General features: G+C 46.0%; 1 protein-coding gene across 1 annotated transcript; it reads left to right on the top strand.

Moving 5' to 3' along the window:
• The first annotated feature begins 8,997 nt into the window (after positions 1-8,997).
• LOC132073560 (C-type lectin domain family 5 member A-like) lies at positions 8,998-17,423 on the top strand. Its single transcript, XM_059472658.1, has 7 exons — positions 8,998-9,155; positions 11,175-11,249; positions 11,801-11,887; positions 13,795-13,893; positions 14,796-14,938; positions 15,594-15,703; positions 16,255-17,423. Exons 1-7 carry the CDS (start codon positions 9,074-9,076, stop codon positions 16,391-16,393), a joined length of 735 nt encoding a protein of 244 aa, XP_059328641.1. The 5' UTR covers positions 8,998-9,073; the 3' UTR covers positions 16,394-17,423.
• The last annotated feature ends 182 nt before the right edge of the window (positions 17,424-17,605 follow it).

Here is a 17,605-nt window from a genome sequence, read left to right as displayed (position 1 = left end):
TGACGCAGTCTCACAGAGGAAAGAAGCAATGATAATTTCCTTTCTTGAAAAGCCCAATCCATGCATCATAATTAGTTTCTCTATGTATTGCCATTTTTTAACCACATTTGCCAAGAAAATGAGGTGGCTGCTTTCTTGTCCGTCTATGCACATTGGCCTGTCTGTCTGGTCTCGTGGAAGGTGTCCCTGTCCATGGCAGGAGGGTTGAAATGAGATGATCTTTAAGGTCCCCTCCAACCCAAACCATTCTATGATTTTATGATTCTATCTTCCAGTTGTTGGGCAGTTTTACAGCACAGATAAGTGATTTGGGATGTGAGGTTGGGAGGGGTATCACAATATGGAGAAGTTCTAGGAAGCCACATCACTGAGTTGAAGATAACGTGCAGGGGCCAGCACGTTTGCAGCAGTGGGTATTTACAGGATGTCAGATACAGATCTTCAGATAACCGAGCTGTGAGGACACAAAGGCTCAGTGACCAACTATTAGAACACTTCTGTCTCTGAAACCTCATTACAAAACTGTTTGTAAATAACAGCCTTTCTGGAACTGAGTGCTTTCTGCATAGTTGCACTTCAACCACTGCTCCTGGGAGGGTAAAACTGCAGTACATCAAATGCACAGCCATTGCAGAGCCCACATCGGTAGGCCTTCAAAAGCAGAGACTCTCCTGATTGCTCCTGATCTACTGTGCAAGGATTTATCAGCAGGCATCAATTTCTGCAGCTCTGGGTGTGCCTGTACCCTCCTGTTTGCTATGTGAGACAAGTAAAGCAAATTTATCAGCCTGGGAACTGCTCATCTTTGACCCTCCCTGTGCTTCCAGTGCTCTGAGCTTTCAAGTGACAAGTCTGTTCAGAAAATGGCTGTGTAGACACTCTTTACATTTGTTCCAAAATGCCTTTAGCCATCACCTGGGATGCCCCTGCCTTTAGCAGTATTTTTTAAAGCTTGAAAAGGGAAAGGGGGAAAAAAGAACTGCAATCCTACAATTCCTCATTCTGTAAATATCCCTCACATGCTGATGTATCTGTCCCTGCTAACCCACTTAGCAAATTACTTATTATAAAGAGAATCTCCACCTCTCTATCCTCAGGTTTTTTGGGCATCCAGGATTTTCAGCCTATGAAGAAGGAAAGGGCTTTTCACAGTTGCAGAGGGACAACTCCTGGAACAGGAGGATTTGTGCAACACAGCTACGGATAAACAAGCCCAGAGCAGTGAAAGAGCTGAGAAATTACATTAAGTAAAGGTGAAGTCTTTTCACAAGGCAGCTTGTGAAAAAATCTCCCTTATTCCACCCCCTTTCCTTCAGGATTGCATGTGTTATTCAACAAGGAGCTTTACAGCTCCTCTGCTGCTTCCATATGATCCATAGGATTTGGAAGAAGTAGCCCTGCAGATGTATGGCAAAATAGCCCTGCAGATGTATGGCAAAAGGTGAGTCAGCTTGGCACCATCTTCCACAAGGGCTATAGCTTTTTGAAATATAGAGAATCTGGGATGTATTCATGGAAAAGAGGGCTGTCAAAGAAGTGAGTAGTGGAATGCAAGGATATTTTTTAGCCTAGTTACAATAGTTTCAAGTTACCACTCAGTTAAAAACCTATTTGGGTATCAGCCTTCAGACGTTTTTAAACCCAATTTCTTTTTAAGTTGAATTTTTTGTTAAAATTTGTCCTGAAAGAACAGAGGTATTAAATAACCTCACCAGAATGAAAATACTGTGAAATGATACTCACATTGCTTCAGCTGGCTCTATATAACAGTATTCTGCTGCTTCCTGCACTGCAAAAGGGAGCTGCTGAGCTGGGGAGATGTGGGGTGGAAGCTGGCTTTGAGTCAGGGATGTGTGTGCTGCCAGCAAAGGATTTCAGCAGTGGAACAATCAGGGCTGTTTTGAGAGTACTGGGCATAGCATTTTCCTTCTTCTTCACCTTCTGAGTTTGTTGCATGTCATCCTAATCCCCAGAGAGAAAACTCAGTGGAACTTCACTGCTTTTCTCTCCTGTCTGTCTCTGTCTTTTGCCTGAGGCAGATACTCTGAGGTGCCACTGCGTCCTGTAGTTCTGACTCTCTTTCTTTTCACACTTGGCTCCTGTAGGAGCATTTAGTTTTCTACAGGAAGCAGATTTTATCTTCCTCCCTCTTCTCAGGTCATCTATAATTTAAAATCTTCCTTGGCATTCTGCTCACTGCCAATCTGTGGAATCTTCCTGCACATCTCTCCCACGCCCCTCAGCAGTGCCATGCAAACACCACCACATCCTGTTCCACCCAAGAGACCATGCAACTCCAATCCTTGTCACACAGCCAAACCACTTCTCCTTGTAATTCCAGGAGAGTTGCACATTCCAGCAGTGTCTCAGTTGCATCCTCCAATCTCACACTCTTCTCCATGTGAGGAAAGGATTTTCTGCCTAAAAGTGGAGAACTAACCGCAGTGAAAATTTCTCCCATGGGCAGCTCTGCAAGATGCAAATTCCCTTGCCTTTTTCCCTCCCCACTTCATGATTATTTCTCTCTTTGGTTCATCTCTCAGAGGGGCCAAAGTCTCTCAGTTTTGGTATCCCTGTGCTGTCCTAACCTCCAAATACTCAATTTGCATTACTGTATCCTTCAGCCCTCGTTCCCCCCAAAAACAGAGTCTTGGGCTTCTCTGGAGCAGACAGTATAAAAAGTGTCAGTATTTTATTAGAGAACTGAAATAAGAAGACATAAATATACTTCAGGACTGTACAGTCCTGTCTAAAGCAGGACTGTCAACAACATAACCTGAGATTCAAGCAATCTGTATACAGTTTGATCTCTATAAACCCTGTGCCTGAGGATCAGATCAGGTAACTCTCCTTCTCTGTTATTCATCTGTTCTTCCAACACTTGCCCCAGTAAAATAATACAAATGGCTTTTCTACATTTTCCCTGAAAGTTAATAGGAGTAAACTGCCATGTCCTCCAGAATCCATAGGTCTGGGATAATGTAGTGGATTATGCAGCTGGGCAAATTGGAGATGATGGCAGAACTGGTCAGAAACCTGCTGAGGGTTATCGTTTTTATGTCAATAGCCTGAAAGGTCTCAGGCAGCACAAGAGATGATGCACTTTTCTCCAATGACTCACTCTCACCAAGGTATAGCACATGGAGCAGAGGCATTTTTCTTATTCTACTCTTCCAGATTGCTATCACAGGAGCCCTTTCCATGTGCCACAACAGCTCCCTCTGATAAGCCATGGCATTAAGGCTTAGCTTCTTTCCTACAAATTTGTCCGTAACCATCCCACAAGAGTGGCACAACCGGGATTCATTTTAGAATCTGCAGTGGCAGGACAAGTTCATCAGAAGTGCCCCTTTTCCTTGGTGAGAAGAGCCAACATTCACCCACCCTGAGCAGTACTGGGTAGGAGGTAAAGACTTGGCTGCCTTGTTTAGGGTCTGTAGGACAAAACAGCTGTTAAAAATGTTTAAAGATGTATATGAGATGGCTTAGTACAGTTTCACTCAGGCAGGGTGCCAGGGTATGTTATGTAAAGTGTTGATCTTTCCTACATTTTAAATTGAATATAGAACAGTTGGGTTCCGGCCCTCCTTCCTGGCAACAGTCCCAGCCTTGAGCACTTCCGAGTAATCTGGGCTTCTTCTAGCTGCCCAAGGTATCAGCAAGACTCAGAGACTGCAGAGATGATGGTGATGTTCTTCTCAGGAATCAAGAGAACGCTCTTCCTCTTGTTCCTCCCATGCTTTTGTTCTGGCCAGCTTGCATTTCCACTGCTGCATTTCCCCACCTTCCTGGATCCTTCCAGCATGTTCTGCCTCTGCTGTGACCATGAGGAACAGGAGCTGATGGGGCTGAACTGCACATCCACACTGGCTGGGTGGCATGTGGATTCAGCCCTCATGGAGAGCTGCCTGGATCTGATATTGTGCCAGTAGGTGCCTTCTGAAATGGCAGCATATGCTTCTCCGTAAGATGAACAGATTTCCTCTTCATCCCCCTCTGCCAAGGGTCATGCTCCAAGTATGTTGGACAAAAGGTATATTGAAAGGCTAAGAGGATTGGGAATCTTCAGCCTGGAAAGGGAATTGGGAATTGTTCATCCTGGAGAAGAGAAGGCTTTGGGGTGACCTCACTGTGGCCTTGCAGTGCCTGAAGGGAGCCCACAGAAAAGATGGAGAGAGACTCTTGACAAGGGCCTGGAGTGACAGGACAAGGGGCAATGGGTTCACACTGACAGAGAGCAGGTTTGGATGGATATGAGGAAGAAATCATTCCCTGTGAGGGTGGTGAGGCCCTGGCACACTGAGATGTGTCAGGCATAGGGTAGGACATCCTTAGGAATTCTTGTTTTTTCCACTGTCAGGCAACCACTAAGTATAGATGTCTGATGTTAAAGCAGCTGGAGTTTAGAGGGGGAAAAATGCCACCAAGGCTGCTAAATAAAAACCAGACTGTTTTGTTTTCCGTTAAATATAAAAGAGAAGCCGACAGCTTAATTTTATCCAGATACAGAGAGAAAGAGTTTATACCAGTTCCAGTGGTTTTACTTTGTTCAGCTGTTCTCAGTTCCTCTTTCACACAACAATAAATATATGTTGCACAAAATATGTCACAATGTTTGTCTAAAAATGGGTAAACTTTGGAGGGAATGAGGTAGCCAGCCTTCCTTATGGTCATGAGCTGGTTGCAAAATGATTCTTGTTAAAACCACTTTTTAAATCTTTCTTGGATTGTGACCCAGACAGGGACCTTTTGGCTGTGAATTACGGCAGGAGAAAACTAGAAGAAACACTTGTTCTTATTTGTTTAATAATGATTTTTAAAAAGTGATTTGGTGTAAACCCAAAGCATTTAATTTCTCCTAAAAGAACATCCTGAAAGGAAAAATTGAAATGTTTGATTTCAAAATTGTTAAACATTCCATTATTTTCAGAAAATATATTTAATGTTAACAATGATTTTTTTCCTCCTTGGTAGCAGAAACTCTTTGTTTATATTAGAAAATAATTTTGGTCCCAAAAAAGTTACAGGTTTTTTCAAATCTTTTACATATCAGAAAATATCTCCCAATTATTATAGGTCTGGATACAGTAAGCAAGCACATTAAATCCAGAAAAATCCACATTTGCTCAGCTGTCAACCACATCCACAGAACCCTAGCAACAGATAGCTTGAGGGAAAGACATCCTAGTTACTGTAAGTAGAATTTTAGTGAGGTTTTCTATTTGAAATCTTCCTTCTAAGCCTCTCTCTCTCACATGCTTGGTTTTTGTTTCAATTTTCCTTTTTACTACAACCAAATAAAAGTCATTATCTGGAATTGTCAAGTGATGAAAAAAGGCCCAAAAGGCTTGCTTTCCCAAAGGAAACCCAAAGGAGGGTTGTTTTTCCAAGTGTTTACTGCATTCTTCGTTCATAATGTATATTATATTTTAAATATTTTATCCATTTCAGAATAGATGATTTGCAGATAACTTATCTTTGAATTTGGATCTTGTAATGAAATCTTCACCAGATCTGTTTTCTTGATAAGATACAGAGATACATAGGACTCAACTGACCCCAGAAGATTCTTCACTTCTGACCTGAGGCTGCATAATGTAAGTATTGGCCAAGAGCCTGGTATGTTAAAAATCTCTCTTTCTTCTGTCTTTCTTGGTCATGGGCACACTGAGTTTGGGATTGCAGAGGCCAAAAGACGGACATGACTCATCTTGGAAAAATGGGAACAGAGCTGGCAAGAGTAGGAGTGAAGTGGGAGTGTGAGGGCTTCTCTGTTAGGAAAATGCTGTCAGATGTTGCCCATGCCCTTAGCTAGTGTTTAGGAAGCCAAATTCATTAGGTGCTAAGGAATTGCAGCAGAATTATTAACACAGACATCTCATTATTAACAAAGACATGCAGGGCCATTGTCCCACCCATACATACTCACAGGAAAATATCTTTAAATTACTAAAGATATTTACCCATCATAGTTTTGTGGGAAATACACAATACCACAGAGAAAAAATAAGTATACATTTAAATTCTGAAAAGTGTGGCTAAGTGCTCAGAAATACAATACAAACTGCCCTGTGTGCTATCTCCAGTATTAAGTTATGCAGCATCTCAGTATCACATAAAAGGATTTACAAGGGGAGCTGGATCCCTGTTTTAACTTCTTCCCCATGGCATTTGCACCATCCTTGTCAAATGGAGTTCAAAAGCATCAACTCAGTGGGGTATTGCACCTTCCTTCTTCAAGCAGCACCAGCCCACACAGTCAGCATTCTCTCAAGATGCAGCAGAACCTGCTGATGAGCGTAGGCAATATTCCACAGGAAAGAGGGGAACTATTTTTATGGCAAAATTTGTGGGATTGATGCTATCATGTGCTTCTCACTCCAGAAAACCAGCAATAAAAACCAAAAAAGTTGATTTAACTCAATGGATGTTTCCTACACTCAGTCCATGTTACAACTGTCAAATTAGCAATGCAATTCCCTAATAAAAAGGAAAATTCTGAATGAAAAAAGGAATTGAGACTTGGTGGAGCTGAAAAATTGCAGAATACTTAGGGTTGCCCTGAGAAGCTGTGGCTGTCCCATGCCTGGAAGTGTCCAAGGCTGCGTTGGACAGGGCTTGGAGCAACCTGGAAGGGGCACCCCCATGGCAGGGGTTTGGTATAAGATGATCTTTAAGGTTCTCTCCGACCCATTCCACCTTTGTGGGGATGTGGAATGGCTTCCCAACTTAGTTGTGACAGTAGGCCATTTTTTATACTCTTAAACAAACAAACTGACATTAATAATTTCTAGTTTCATTCCTCTATTGGATTTACTCCAAAGGTTTGTCAAGGGCTCAAGGGGGAACCAAGGGAATTGTCTTTGATTGTGTACACCCCTAACTAGGCCAGATGTGGCCTTATCCAGTTTCTGGATGTGGAAAGGTAAACACATATTTTGCCAATAAACAAACACAATTAATTTAACAATATTTCATTAATGAAATGTTATGTTATGTTATGTTATGTTATGTTATGTTATGTTATGTTATGTTATGTTATGTTATGTTATGTTATTAATGTCATTTATTAACAATAGCTCATTAATGATTGAATATATATATATATATAACATTTGGTTGGAAGGTTCATCTAGAGGCAACTTTGGCTCAGAGTCTGTTGTTCAGGCCTTGGTCAGGGTCTGTTGTTTAGGCCTCATTATTTCAGCCTGCCACAGAATTTCTAGACACGTCTCCCTGTCAGGTCTGAGGGCCACTGCAAACCTTCATTTAACTGCAGTACAAACTTCTGAGTCATCAACCACCACAGAAACTGCTTCACTTCCTCTTCTTTCTCTCACACATTTGGTGTTTGCTTGGCTTCTCTGGGCCTGTGATTATGGGACATGAGGCACAGAATACCAGAACACCTCTCTGGCTCTTTGAAGAAGCCTCTGCCATGACCACTGGCACCAGAGGGTGTTCCAGATCTGATGGCCCTGAGAGCATATATCCATAATAGAAAATTGTCTTTCTATTGAAGAAATATGTTCAATCAGAATTGGTATTTATTTTTTTAAAAACCACTCAACTTTTTCCTATAATTTGTTTAAATGAGAAAAGCAATGTGTTATGTTTCTATAAAGATGGGAATACAGCAATCATAGAATCATAGAATGGTTTGGGTTGGAAGGGACCTTAAGATCTTCTCATTTCACCTTCTCTGACATGGGCAGGGACACCTTCCACTATCCCAGCTTGCTCAGAGCCCTGTCCAACCTGACCTTGGACACTTCCAGGCATGGGGCAACCACACTTCTTTGGGGATTTGTGCCAGGGTCTCACCACTCTCACAGGGAAGAATTTCTTCCTCATATCCCACTTAAACCCACTCTCTGTCAGTGGGAAGCCATTCTCCCTTGTCCTGTCACTCCAGGCGCTTGTCAAGAGTCTCTCTCCATCTTTCTTGTAGCTCCCTTCAGGCACTGCAAGGCCACAGTGAGGTCACCTCAAAGCCTTCTCTTCTCCAGGCTGAAAAATCTCATTCTCTCAGATTTTCCTCATGGCAGAGGTTCTCCAGCTTCTCAGTGCTGTATTGGCCTCATCTGGACTCTCTCCAACAGTTCCATGTCCTTCCTGTGCTGGGACTCCTGAGAGAAAAGAGGTCACCCCTCAGACCCCTTTTCTCCAAACTGGACAAACCAAGGAATCCTCAGCTGCTCCTCACAGGAAATTCCTTCCAACACTTCTACCAGCTTTTTTCCCTTCCTGTGAGACTCCATTCAAGGACCTTCATGTTCTTCTTAAATTCTAGGGGCCCTGGGCTGGTTTTGGCTGGGATAGAGTTCGCTTCCCTCATAGTAACTGGTATGACTACATTTTGGACTTGTGCTGGAACAGTGTTGAGACCACAGGGATGCTTTAGTTCTTGCTGAGCAGAGATTAAACAGAGTGAGAGACCTCTGTTTGTCATCCCACCCCACCACTGAGGGGGCTGGGGGTGCACAAGGAATTGAGAGGGGACACAGCTGACCCCAGCTGCCCAGAGGGATATTACAAACCTATAAAGCCAAGGAATAGTTTTGTTTAGGCTGCACTATTCCAGTTGCTGCCTTAAGCATCTTTTGTGCTTCCCAAAACAGGCTGGACCAATCCCTCTTTCTGACCCCATTTTGCCTCCAGAATTCCCTTTCAGAGAAGCAGACAATGTCTGTGAGCTACACAGAGCCCACAGAGCTCAGGACGCAGCAGAGCAAAATGTTTTGTGTGTGGCGCAGCAGAGCAAAATGTTTTGTGTGTGGGTTGGTGAAGCTTTGAGAACTCAAGATACTTCCAATCCAGAAAAACTTCCCAACACAGGTGACCTCAGGGAGGCCATGAACTTCTATTTCCTCGTGTTACTGACATAAAACCATGTGCCATCAATGATAAAGTAGAAATAGACTTCTCTTTTCATTAGAAGTTGAGGTGTGACCGGAAGAGTCAAGAACTTCCTGCTGAAGGCTTGAGGCGGGAGGAGCTCTGAGTCGTGCCCAGCTCAGAGTGTCACTGTCACAACAGCCGAGGGAGGGAAAAAGGAGAAGCGGGAACAAGAATGGCAGAAAATGTCCTTTATGCTGACCTGAACTTGTCTGAATCAACCAGACCCAGAATTCTGACAGTCCCTGATGACCCAGGTAGGTCCAGTGCTGGGCACTGAGCTTTCTTTGCATTCTCCACTCTCTCTCCCACATCTCTTGAGAGAGTTCCTTGCAGCACCAAAGCCCCAAAGAGCCCAAGGGAAACCTGAGGGCCAGGGCTGGAAAACTTGCAGTTGGAGTGTCCAGAGAGGGTTGTTGATATTTACAAAGACAAGTTGTTGGGAGATCTACTTTTCTCTTGCTAAGGTGCAAGTGTCAGGCAGTGTCTCTGGGGTGAGATTGAGAGTCCTTTTTATCCATTTTGGAGAGCATTCCAGAGCTGAACATCCATTGCTGCTGGCCCTGGCCTGTTGTGCCCCAGCAGACTGAGATTGCTGCAGCAAACTGCTCAGGATGGAGTGGCTGCTGTTGCTGGTGCTCACAGCAGTCTCCTGCACAGCTGCTCCTGCTCCCTGAGCGCAGCAGGCACTGCCTGGGGGCTTCTCCTCCTGTTCTGGCTGTGCCAACTGCTTGTTGAATGCACCAGTGTGAAAAAATGTTTCATGGGCAGATTTAGTCTGATTTGGGATCAAACACTTCACAAAATTCTAACCAGGGATTTATCTTTCTTTAATGAGTTTAAAATGGTTGCATGTATGTTTGCATTGGTTTTGCAATATCTGCCAGAAAAGTGCATCCCAAAAAGTAACAGACTACATGCCATGTGTCTCTGTATTTCATTTCCATCTTTCTTCCCTTTCTTTCTAACCCTGCTTTTACTCTGGCATAAATTATTTCTTGCATCCATTGTTTGTCTTTTGCACAAAGTGTGACCCCTCTGCATGTCTTTTTGGATGTGTGGACTTACTAACACCCCAGGAAAGAGGGTTTTACCACCCCTTTCAATGGATGAATTCAGAGTTCAATTGACCACAGTAGATGCCACCTGATAACAAGTTCCATTTTCCTTAGAATTTAACCCATGTATTCCTATTCAGAATTTTGATAGATTTCTAGTAACATCTGGGTGTTTCTCTGCTTGTGCCTTTTAGGGAAACCCCTACCAACTCTTCTATGTGTTCACTGAAATTATGCACAAGATTTCCCAGATATTGTCTCCATCTTCTAAAAAGAGCTCAATTCCCTGACTTCCATCTTAGCTCTGTACACTGATAGAATCCAGGGGGATCAGTGTTGCATATCACAATGACTTGGAGAGTTTTATAACACTGCAACGTCATATTTTTTACTTTTTACCCACTTTTTATCTCCCTCTGACCTTTCTTTCCTCTCCATATGTTTTCTTCTCTGCTGCTCTGTAGTTATTATCTGCAGATGATGGAATAGATTTCATTACTCTCCCTGTTATCTGGGTTATTTAGATAAACACTCAAACCCCTCCAAGTTTAGCACAATCTGCAGTTTTCAGGCTTTGATGTTTTACTCATTCTCACCATTCCTGTCAGGATGAACAACCTTGGGCCACCCTTGGCACTTTCCTCCCCTTTTGTCAAGGCTGACAATGTGAGTGTGTGCCCCTGTGCCCTCTGGTATTGTCTGCCTCGAAAAGAAATCAGTTCTGTTCCTGCATCTAGCAAGTGCTCCAAGGGTGAAAGAGTCATCATGAAACATGGAATCAGAATATCCTGAGCTGGAAGGGACCCACAAGGATCATCCAGTCCAACTCCTGGCCCTGCACAGATACCCCAATAATCCCACCCTGTGCATCCCTGAGAGTGTTTTCCAAATGCTGCTTGAGCTCTGGCAGCCTTGGGGCTGTGACCACCCCTGGGGAGCCTGTTCAGTGCCCCAGCACCCTCTGGAGGAAGAATCTTTCCCTGATGTCCACCCTGACCCTGTTCTGACACAGCTCCAGCTGTTCCCTTGGGTCCTATCCCTGGTCGCCACAGAGCACAGATCAGTGCCTATAATGGAGAAAAATATAATTTGTGCATTGTTAACCACAGTCACATCAACCAGTTGCTGTCCTGTGTTCAGCATTTCTCACAATTTCAGTCATTTTTATTTAATTTAAATTGATTCTCAGCTCTCTTTGTGCTCTGTTCTGGTTCCCAGGCTCAGGCTGTACCTATGCAGAAGTGAAAGTGAAAGCCCAAGACACAAATGCTGCAACAAACTGCAAATCATCAGGTGAGTTTAGCTGTCTGATAAAGTGATGGGAATTTAAACAAGAAGAGCAGAGGGGCTGATCCTGATTCCCCAAACATGCAGTGACACAAAACCATGAGGAGGCAGGAGGATACAATTGTTTGCTTTCCACACTCAGAGCAGGGACAGCTGAGGTGTTGCATCCTGTGCCCCTGAACACTTGTTGGCTTTCCTGGCAAAGGAATAGAAGGATGTGATGGGGCACACCCAGACCCCCCTAGCCCAGGCTCCTGTCCCCAGCAGCAGAGAAAGTGAACAAAGGAGAGGAGGAAGCAGAGGGAGGGCATTGATTGCAAGGCCTCTCCTCCTTTTCCCCTCTCCTCAAAGCCATGGCAGGTTGGGATCTGTTCAGTTCCCTGAGCACAGGGCTCCAGAGCCAGTGGGGAAGCACCAGGACATTGACCCTGGCTCCAGCCTGCAGATCTGGAATGCTCCAGAGTCCCAGTGGGAGCCTGAAAAGGCACCTTGGAATGAAGGGCAAGGGGGCTTCTGTCCAGCTGCTCCCTAATCTTTATTCTTCTGTCCCTCTGTAGGTAAAAGCCGTTATTCCAGAAAACGTGTTGCCATATTGGTGGTGATAATCCTCATACTGGTCCTGGCAGTGTATTTAATAATCACATGTAAGTTCTTTTTTTAGTGTCATAACAGCCATTTATTTGTGTCTCTCTCCCACTGACTGATGTCCAGGCCATGACATACAAAGCCAGTAGGAAACAGAAGTTTGGTTTGAAGGTAAAGGACAGCAGTTTTTAGCCAAGCATGGCTGTAAGAGGAAATCTGTATGAGAGTCAAGTGGTTTGAAAGTTGAAAATTCCAACAGATAAAAAAGCCAAAATCCCAATGAAAAACTGACAATATTCAAATTATAAAGAATTTATTATATAAATGTTTTGAAGAAACAAGGTAAGATGTGATAATGCCTACCAGTGGTGCAATTGCTAACTGTGAGAATCCCACAAGGTGATGAGGTTGTATCATGAGACCAAGATGTCCATAACACCAAAAATCTTAAAATAATTAGGAATTCAAGTTCATTTGAAGGAGGCAAGTAAATCACATCTTAATGGACTTTCCTGAAGATCATTACATATTTTGAGGCACATAAAAAGATAAATTATATTTTGTAGAAAAAAATCTTACTTCCATAAGAAAAAAAAATGAATAGAACCAATTGGTATATCCTTTAAAAGTTTTCAAAGAACCATTTTAAAACTTCAGATGGTTTTGCTTGTCTCTTTCCGTCCTTTCATAGCTGAGAAAGCTTGAGAAGTTTCCACAACCAATCACTCTCAAGTCCCACAGTTTGCCACCTGCTCAGAGATGCACATGGGGAAGACTTTGATCCTTGGAACTTAAAAAACAGGGCTGGGGGAGGCAAGTCGTTCTTCTTTTTCAGGGCAAAGAGTCCAGGATTGATATCTGACAGTGCCCAGACATTTATAAATGTCAAACAGCAAAGGGTGGGGCAAATTAAAAACAAATAATGAACCAACAGAAAATAAAAGGTGTCATTTACATTTAATACAGCTTTAATTTTAACATTGAAAGAGGAGTTCTTACGCTTGGATCCAGGTCTGGCTTCAGTTATCGTTCTTTTGTGAGGCTCAGTTCTGTCTCTGAACTGCTACAGACCTGAAAAAATACTCCCAAGTAACTTGAGATCTAGATCAAACTTGAGAAATGAAATCAAGGTAGTTTTCACGTTCAAGAGCAAACAGTTTCACTTTGCTCCAAATCAAAACTGGTGCATTTTGAGTTAATAAAAATGCAGGTGTTGAGTGGTGGGTGCTGCTGCCTATTATCTGTTCCCAACAAAGCTCTGCTGTAGAAAAGCAGGCTGGGTCAGCATTCAGGCAACACAGTCAAACCCCACCTAACACTCACCACAGCTGGCTCAGCCAGAGAGGCAAGAAGGCTCTTTTTGCAAGGTTTCATTCGAGTGAAGCATGAGGCTGAAGGGGACCAGTGAGAAAGAGAGAGAACCATGTGGATCCGGCAGCTTAAGAAGGGGAAGGTGTGGGGAGCAGAGCTGAGGGCAGGGCAAAGGGGATCGGTATCCAGGGGAGAGGGGGTCGGCCACCAGGGTATGAAGCCAGGAGGGGACAGGGAAAGGGGAAGCCAGGGGAAATCCATGTGGGAGTCTGTCTTTTTCCTGCAGGAGGAACTACTCTGTAGCAGATAGTCACCGCCATTGATAGGGCAGAGGACTTGGGAATTGGCTGAGAGATTTCATGGGATGTTACAACTTTATGCTAAGTTTTAGTTTTGTATGAATTTTCCATAGGGTCTTCTTTGCAAATTAAACTGTTATTAAGATATAACTTGTTTAAATGAACTCAAGTGTTGCCTTTAATTCAATGGAACCCAACCCGACCATGTTATGATTTTTATAGTAGACTCATGAGCAAAGAGGCAGAGTTTGCATTCTGTGTTGGATGATGGGGGGTCAGAGAGGTCCAGCAGAGCTTTGACAGTGCCAGGCACAGTGGTCATTACTTGCAAGCAGAAATTGTGTTCTTATTTCCAGATGGTCCTACTGCAGGCAGCCAAAAGGGCTCAACAATATTGTCCTCCACCAACCAAGAGGACCCAACAACATTGTCCCACATCCCTGAAAGGGCACCAGGTAGGCAATCCGCAGTCTTTCCAAAGGGAGCTGCCAGAAGTCTGTTGGATTGATGGTTAAGGGGGACAGAAAAGGAACTCTGTCAGGATTTTGTTCAGAAGGAACACAAACAACCCCTCTGCCATGTCAGGAGCACAAACCTCACCCTAGGACACTCCCAGGAGGAGCTCTGGAGCCCATGGAGGGTTTGCATTTGCAGCTCCTTTGAAAGCAGAGCAGGCTCAGCTCTGCATTCCTGTTCCCCAGGGAAGAGCTGATGCCTCTGTGCTGCCAGAGCAGAGCAGTGGGAGGCAGGGAAGGCACAGGAGGAACAATCCCTCAGGCACCCTGCCCTGCTGGCAGCAGGATGGACAATGTGCCTGTGCTGCTTTCCCAAGGCCCCTCCACTGCCAGCCTGTGAACCTCACTGCAATTCCAGGCTGCCCTTCAAAAGCTGCTGGATCCCCAACCAAAGTGTCTCCTGCAGGCCCTGTCTCCCTGAATCCCATCCCCTTTGCAGCTGCCCCTCCCTGCTCCTCCTGCTGCCCTGCCTGGCAATGCACACAAATGTTGGTGCTGCCAGTGGCACCTGTGCTGCCCAATTCTGCATCAGGCAGACCAGACTGTGGGGATCTGGGAGCTGCTTTGTGCCCTGAGCATTTCTCTGTATGCCCTGAGCAAAGCTGGGCAAGGCTGGATCATGTTTGCTGAGCTGCTGCTCCCTGTCTGGCTCCTGCCTGCTGATTCTGGGCTGCCATCAGCTCCAGAGGCTCTGGGGGATCCCTGGTGCTCTGCTGACAATTCTCAGCAGTGGCACACAGGCATTTCTGGGGCTGGAATGGCCTCTCTGACCTCTCCATTGTTGTGGTATCCTTTGGTCAGTGTCAACATAGATTTTACACACCTCTTCTTCCCTTCTGCAGGCTGCCCCATAGCATGGAAGAAACATGGCAGAAAATGCTACTACTTTTCTCCAGAGTTGAAACCAAAGGACTGGAATGCCTCCCGTGCAGAATGCACTGCCATGGGCTCAGACCTGGTGGTCATTGACAGCAGGGAAGAGCTGGTGAGATCCAACTCCTGGGGCAGCTGCTCGGGGGGCTGGAGCTGCCTGGCCAAGGGCTCAGCAGTGACACTTGTGCCAGCCCCTGTCCCATGGCCTTGGGCTCTGGGACCTGCTGCCAGCCATGCACAGCCCAGGCCTGGCAGTGGCAGCAAAGGCCTGCACAGGGAGAGGCCTCCTGGGCCTTGCAGTCCTGTCCCTGGAAGCTCCTGTGCCCAGGCCTGATCCCATGGCAAGGAGCAAAGTCCCTGCCAAGCTGGCTGGGCTTTTCCAGGGATTTAGCACAGAGGCCATGGAGCTTGAGCAGACACTGCTTTGGGAGAGCCATGGCTGGGACAAAGCCTGGAAAGGCTTTGCCACCCCCTTCCAAAGGGAAAGTGGCCCCAGCTATCAAGTCACACCTGTTAAGCTCCAAATTACACCTGTAATGGCACCACAGATGTAATCTTACATTTGTTATTTATTGTTATTGTTATTGTATATGTATTCATAAGGGGCCTGCAAAAGGGAGAAATGCAATCTCCGGAGATGTGGGCAGAGGTGCTGTGGCTGGATGCACACTGCACACTCTGTGCTGCCTGTTTAGCCCTGAGCCTTCTGGGCCTCTGCTGAAGAAAATGTCATTTTCATGTGATTCCATTGTTGGCTTCCTTTCCAGAGCTACCTGCTCTCACAATCAAGCCATAACTACTACTTCCTTGGTCTGACACGCTCTCCAGCGGAGCAGAAGTGGAAGTGGATCAACAACGTGGAACATGACCCAGCCATGTGAGCTCCTCCCAGCAAGGCCCTGCCATGCAGTGTCTGGGAAGAGGAGAATGCCAAAGGCAGAGCAAAGAGCAGAGAGCTCAAGGGAGATCAGGGACTGTGCTGTGGGGGAAACTGATTGCTGGAGGTGCAGGTGCTTCAGAACAAGCCTGGGCCAAGGAAAGGGAGCCTTGCAGGACCAGGGAACACAGGGCTGTCCTGTAGGGATGGCAGGAGAGGACACAGCTGGAGTTCTGCTGGGGAAGGAAGGATCTGGCTGGATGCAGCTCCTTGGGGAAAGGAAGGGGACAGGAGGCAGGGACAAGAGAGAGAGGGGGATGTCAGCACCATTGGCTGGAGGGAACCAAAGCAGGGGAATGTTTCTGGATGGGAAAGCATTGCCCAGACCTTTTGTGGAGATGTGGGGAACAAAAGTGAGGAATAGGAGTGAGTTCCAAGGCAGTTCCTGATCCCTGTGGCAATAAAACAGCTTAGCAGCCAGGTCTGGTGCCACTCTGCCTTTCACTGCATGTCAGGAATGGACCCAAATTTGAGTTTCTTTCCCCATTCAGGTTCAGCATAAGCGGACAATACCAAGACTTTCTCTGCACAGCCATTGGATTTGATGAAGTACACGCTGCAGGTTGTGGTGGAGACAGCACAACACAAAATATGTGTGAAAAAGCTCCAACAATGACAAAAAGGCATTAGAAGTAGAGCTAAAAGCAAGAGGTGCAGGCTGATCTGTTCTGCCCAGCTTCCTGTAGGAACCATGCATGGGATGTGTCCCATTTCCCTTGAGCTGCCCAGTCTCTGCTCCCAGGCTCTCCTGCAGCCTCTCTCCAGCCTCGGGGCTGAGCTCAGCCCAGCCTTTCCCTGCTGCTGCCTGAGCCTGGATGGATCCCCTCTGGAAGAGCTGGCCCTGGCACACAGGAGCACTCTGGCACTGTCTCATGCCAGAGGTGGCACTGCCAGGCAGGCACTGCCAGGGGACAGGAGTCCAGCCTGGGCACAGGGGTGATCCCAAACACATCCTGACTCATCTGCAAGTCCCATCCAGTCCCAGCCCTGTGTTCCCAGCCCTGCCTGGGCACAAGGAGAGCCTTCCCCACCTGGCCACAGCCTGGCCTTGCCTGCAGCAACAAGGGAAGGGCAGCACAGATTTCTGCCTGGGATCCTGCAGGGAAGGGCAACCCCACTCCTTGCCAGGATGGACCGGAGAAAGTGAGGTGTGGGTGTGGATAAACCTTCCCCTGTCCCAGACTGTTGCAAGAGCACACAGGATCTCAGAGCCTGGGAGGGGAATGGGAATCAGCCCAAGGCAAAGGATCCTACAGCAGCACAGCTGTGGGCATAAAATCAGCCCCAGTCCTGTGTGGGGAAGGGAAGGAATGTCAGATCTCACATCTGCTGGGGAAAGGCACAGGATGGAGACCAGCAGAGCCCAGCAAGGCCTGGAGAACAGAGTCCCAAGAGAAGCTGAGCTGGACAGAAAACAGAACAATGAAACCCACAGTGACCTGTGAAGGAACTGGTGAGAAGCATGGGAGTGACCCACAGGGAATGGCAACACAGTGCTCTGCCCTCTTTTCCTTGGAGATTGGTCACAGGACATGGCAGCTCTATAGATGTGCTCTGGGTCCCCCCAGAGAGCTCTCCTCAGGTGTCTGGGCTGACTGCTGGGACCTGTACAGTCCCTCTCCTCTCTACTGCATGGAATAAAGCTTTTCTTTTCAAAACACAGAGCAGTGCTTGTGTGTGGGTGCGTGAAGCTTTGGGAACTCAAGACACTTCCGATCCAGAACCACTTCCCAACACAGGTGACCTCGGGGAGGCCATGAACTTCTATTTCCTCATGTTGCTGACATAAATCCTGTGCCATCAAAAGATGAAGTAGAAATAGACTTCTCTTGTTGTGAGGTT

The sequence above is a fragment of the Ammospiza nelsoni genome, chromosome 5, assembly GCF_027579445.1.
Source record: "Ammospiza nelsoni isolate bAmmNel1 chromosome 5, bAmmNel1.pri, whole genome shotgun sequence".
NCBI lineage: Eukaryota > Metazoa > Chordata > Aves > Passeriformes > Passerellidae > Ammospiza > Ammospiza nelsoni.
Note: the sequence above shows the minus strand (reverse complement) of the source record. Positions and strands in the feature narration are given on the sequence as shown.

What these genes read in the sequence shown, in the direction of transcription:
- LOC132073560 (XM_059472658.1), top strand. Translation starts at nt 9,074, where the DNA reads ATGGCAGAAAATGTCCTTTATGCTGACCTGAACTTGTCTGAATCAACC. An exon ending in GACAGTCCCTGATGACCCAG is followed by an intron (nt 9,156 to 11,174) that starts GTAGGTCCAGTG and finishes TCTGGTTCCCAG; the next exon opens with GCTCAGGCTGTACCTATGCA. An exon ending in CATCCCTGAAAGGGCACCAG is followed by an intron (nt 13,894 to 14,795) that starts GTAGGCAATCCG and finishes TCCCTTCTGCAG; the next exon opens with GCTGCCCCATAGCATGGAAG.